The sequence below is a fragment of the Oppia nitens genome, unplaced genomic scaffold (assembly GCF_028296485.1).
Source record: "Oppia nitens isolate AA-2021 unplaced genomic scaffold, nextdenovo-longstitch-racon4-pilon3 scaffold45_pilon_pilon_pilon, whole genome shotgun sequence".
Classification (NCBI taxonomy): domain Eukaryota; kingdom Metazoa; phylum Arthropoda; class Arachnida; order Sarcoptiformes; family Oppiidae; genus Oppia; species Oppia nitens.
In genome coordinates this window covers 104,329-109,014 of record NW_026533227.1, presented here as the reverse complement: position 1 = coordinate 109,014, position 4,686 = coordinate 104,329, and the positions used below count along the sequence as shown (strand labels likewise).

Here is a 4,686-nt window from a genome sequence, read left to right as displayed (position 1 = left end):
TAGTAGTAACAAAAAAAATAATTGTTTTAGCTTTGTTTTTATTAGTTAATTAAATGTACAAAATAAATGAATACAATATATATATATATATATATATATATATATATATATATATATATATATATATATATATATTGTATTCATTTATTTTTAATATCAATGTAATTTTAATTATGTTAAAAAAAATTTATTGCTTATTAATAGCAAATACTTTATAAATTATATAAATATAAAACTAATTAATATTATTGTCAAAATAATTTCTATATTATAAATATAATTTTATTAAATTATATTATTTATTTAATTGCATAAACAATAAAAAAAAACTTGTATAAACATTATTCAAAATTTTAGTAATAAATCTAACAATAGTTGATTACAGTATCTTTACAGTTGTTTCCTATATTTCTAAATAAAAATGTTTATTAGTTATAATATTTATTATTATTTGGTTTCATTATCATTTGTATTGACTACCGATGTTGTCGTTGTTGGCCTAGAAATCGGTGATTACCCGAACATAACGAACACCAATGAGTGTGGTATCGGTCGTCAGTCTTATCTGATGAACGATCGGTGCTTTAGATTTCATACGAGTCGTGATTTGATGTCCAAAGCTGTTGTCAACGGCAGGGATGTCCAGCCGGGAGAGTATACATACGTTGTCTACATTGAGATTTGGTCCAAACTATCGGAATGGGACGGAAGTGATAAGTTTGGGTATGTTTTTTATTTTGTAATCTATTAATACTGTATTTTTGATTTATATATATTTATTACATAACAAGTATGGGCTCCACCGGGATATGGATATTGATAGGCATTAATAATGTTTGGATCGGTTAGGTTTTGAGCTGATATCCTGATATTATTATTAGTGTTACTGTATTATTATAATAAGTTTATATACAGTATATCAATGAATAAAAAATATTTATATTTATTTATTGTTAAAAACTTTAATTTTGATTTTTTTAAATTGTTATAATAAACATTGTATTGTGTGATGACCTTAAAATAATTTTATATATTTATATCGGTATCCAATGACGTTTGCATCGACGGCTGGTCGACAGCAATCGTCGGCCGGCTGGTCGGTCAATACGCAAACATAATGATAGAAGTCGTTGATATAGAAAAAGTAGGTCTTATTGGTCAACACTCGGGCGTTAATAAACTGTATATACTGTTTGATTTTGGCCAACGATACGGCTTCGTAAAGGTTGCGAAACATGTTTTTCATGGCCTCGCCAGTGGACAGTAGGCCCGTATCGGACGCTTAGGTGTACAGACAATCGGGTTATTCATATGATATGATATACGGTATATATATATATCAATGGCCACAATGAGAGACAGTAGTGGCCAGTTGACGTACCTGTAGGCTGATGTTGACCGTCGGCGGCGGCCGTACTGCCGCTGCTGCCATCGCCGCCGACACTGTTGTTGTTGTCCACATCCATGGGCTGTTGGTGGCTGTCGGTAGCGTCGGCGCCGCACTCGGTATTGTCCGCATTGGCGTTTGTATTGTCATCATCGCCGGTAGTGGCCGTCATTGTGTCGGTCGCGGCGGCGGCGGCGACGGTGACTGTCTTGAGTTTACGCGGGAGTAGTCAACACAACAACAACACAAAACTATTTAGTTAATAATAATAATAATAATTAAATCAATGAATAATTAAATCAATGAATAATTAAATAATTTTTTTTTATTTCATTGCAGTTATTGTTTTGTTTTTTTGTTGTTATTATTATTATTATTATTATTATTAATATTACTTTATACTACTAATTGTCTATTGGATTGCATTATATCGTATATATACAGTACATGTACTGTAAATACATTAATAATAATAATAATAATAATAATAATAATAATAATAATAAACAATTACAATATTAGCGCCAATGTGTGTGTATGTAGTGTTGTACTAATATTATACAGTATTATACTGTAGTGTTTAATTGATGTGCATTTATATACACATGTTTTGTTTTATATATAAATACAACACTAGTATTTTATAATAACCAGTGATTGTGTGTGTGTGTGTGTGTGTAAACATTCAAATAGTAGGGAAGTTCCCTACAAAAAAAATAAGTTCCCTTCAATTTTCCCGGAATATATGGAAATTATATATTATTATAAATTCCCTCCCTTTTAATCGTTTATTAAAGGGAAAATATATCTATAAAATTAATATATTTTTTTTTATTTATTACAATAAATTTAAACTTAATATTTTGCAACAACAACATCAAATATTTTTTTTAATAATAATTTAAATTCAATAAGTTTAATAAGGATTATTTATTACCTATAACTTAAAAATATAATTTTATATAATATTTGTTTTTTTAAATTATAATAAAAAGTGTTTTGCTTAAATTTTAATAGGTRTAATGTGAGGAATTCCCAGTAAAGTATGGAACTAATTGGGAACTTTTTATTATAATTCAATAAATAATGGTGGAATTTTCCTGAACCCTAATACCATAATATATATATACAGTTAAAGAGTGCCCCTTTAAAAAAAATAAAAAATAATAAAAAAAAATTCCCAGAAAAATTATCAATAATATTAACCAGGGATAAAATATAATTTTATTCTATAAATAATAATAATAATTATAATAATTAATTATAATAATAATAATAATAGTTACTATAAAATTAAAAATTTACTAAACAATATATATTTATTATTTAAACAATTAATTGCAAAAAAATATAAATTAAAATATTCATAAATTTTTAGTTTTTTTAGTAGTTTTTTTAACGAAAATTTTATTTATAAAATAATAATTTACTTTATTAATATTAAAAAAAATAAAAATTATTTAAAACAGTTTACTTTATATTATAAAATTAGATAAAATAATATTAAATATCATTAATAGGTTTAATAATACTAATAAAATATGATATCATTTAATAATTTAAGTTAAGAAATACATTTAGTTTATTAATAATTTTTTTTAAAAATTGTAATTTAAAACTTAATTGTTTTAATAGAAAAATTAAGTTTTAGTAATGATTTTAATTTATAATTATTATTATTAATAATATTTTATGTAATGAATAGTTATAAATACAAAATTAAATATATAAACAAAAAAAAATGTTTATTAGTTATAATTATAATTATTTGGTTTCATTAGCTTTTATATTGACTACCGATGTTGTTGTTGGCCTAGAAATCGGTGATTACCCGAACATAACGGACACCAATCAGTGCGGTATCGGTCGTCAGTCGCATCTGTTGAACGACCAGTGCTTTGAATGGCATAAAAGTAATGATTTGATGTCCAATGTTGTCAACGGCAGGGATGTCCAGCCGGGAGAGTATCCATACGTTGTCTACATTGAGATTTGGGTCAGACTATCGAAATGGGGCGGAACTGATGGTCAAAAGTAAATAGTTTTTTTGTGTGGTTATATAAAAATTAAATCATCAATTTTTTTATATATATATCAATATATGACTATCTATTTAATAAAGTAGTGAGTGTACGGGATCTATACTCAACCAGCACTGGATACTATCGGCGGCCCATTGTTACAGTAATCTCGCGGGTATTGACTACTATAAGGTATTCGCGGGAACTATAGATAAGTCAAAACTGGGAACAGATTATGGAGTCGAAGAAGTCATTCTACACCCGAAGTTCGAGAGAACTCCTCGTAATCCCTATGATGTGGCGCTCATACGTGTGAAGACACCAATGGTTTTCAATGTTGGAGATAATGGTTACGCCTATCGACAGTTAAACAGTATCTGTTTGCCGCCTATCGATCATATGGTCACTGAATATGAGTTGGCATTAATTGTAGGTTTCGGTCGTATCAATGATACGTATGTCTCTACAAATAGGCTTCAAACTGGTTTGGTTAGGATATCAACTCAAAACCTAACCGATCCAAACATTATTAATGCCTATCAATATCCATATCCCGGTGGAGCACATATTTGTTTTGTAATAAATATATATATAATTCAAAAAATAATTACAGTATTAATAGATTATAAAATATTGTAATCATTTTTTTTTTGCAAACAATAGGGCGATTCCGGTGGTCCACTACTACAGTATGTCAACGGTAGGGCTGTCCTAATAGGAGTCAGTATTTGGGGAGACACTGGCGAAAACATCTGTAGTCCCAATCATCGGGTTTGGACAGCATTTGTCAAAGTGTCGGCAGTTTTGGATTGGATTATCGAAAACATATCGAAATAAAGTTTATTAATAATAATAATAATTATTATTAGTTTAGTTTAATTTTGTATTAGAAAACAAAACCTATAATTAATTAATTGTTAGTATAATATAATAGATAAATAATTTAAATAAATTAAAATAGTTAAAAAAGTTTTTTTTTTTATATTAAAACATTTTGTATTTGTATATAATAATAATAAATAGTAATTGTGTGTATGTTTTTTATACAATTAATGATAAAAAAAATTTTTATTTCACATTATTTACTTAATAATAAAAACATATAAATTAAAAAATAGTTTACTTAAAACTTTTTTTATTATTTAAAAAAGTATTAATAAAAGTTAATGAAAAATATTAGAAATTAGTAGACTTTCTTTTTATAAATTTTATTTTCAATATTATTATTATTTTTATACAAAAAATTTAAATTAACAAATATAGTAATAATCTATAATA

General features: G+C 26.2%; 2 protein-coding genes across 2 annotated transcripts; one reads left to right on the top strand and one right to left on the bottom strand.

Annotated features, from left to right (window-relative positions):
* Window positions 1–1,007: 1,007 nt before the first annotated feature.
* LOC128959350 (uncharacterized) lies at window positions 1,008–1,686 on the bottom strand. Its single transcript, XM_054305297.1, has 2 exons — window positions 1,382–1,686; window positions 1,008–1,281 (listed from the first exon to the last, which is right to left on the bottom strand). The coding sequence occupies exons 1-2, from the start codon at window positions 1,557–1,559 to the stop codon at window positions 1,016–1,018; spliced, it is 444 nt and encodes a 147-aa protein (XP_054161272.1). The 5' UTR covers window positions 1,560–1,686; the 3' UTR covers window positions 1,008–1,015.
* A 1,479-nt stretch (window positions 1,687–3,165) lies between these two features.
* LOC128959330 (plasma kallikrein-like) lies at window positions 3,166–4,245 on the top strand. The gene is made up of 3 exons (XM_054305271.1): window positions 3,166–3,421; window positions 3,513–3,984; window positions 4,072–4,245. Exons 1-3 carry the CDS (start codon window positions 3,312–3,314, stop codon window positions 4,243–4,245), a joined length of 756 nt encoding a protein of 251 aa, XP_054161246.1. The 5' UTR covers window positions 3,166–3,311.
* Window positions 4,246–4,686: the final 441 nt, after the last annotated feature.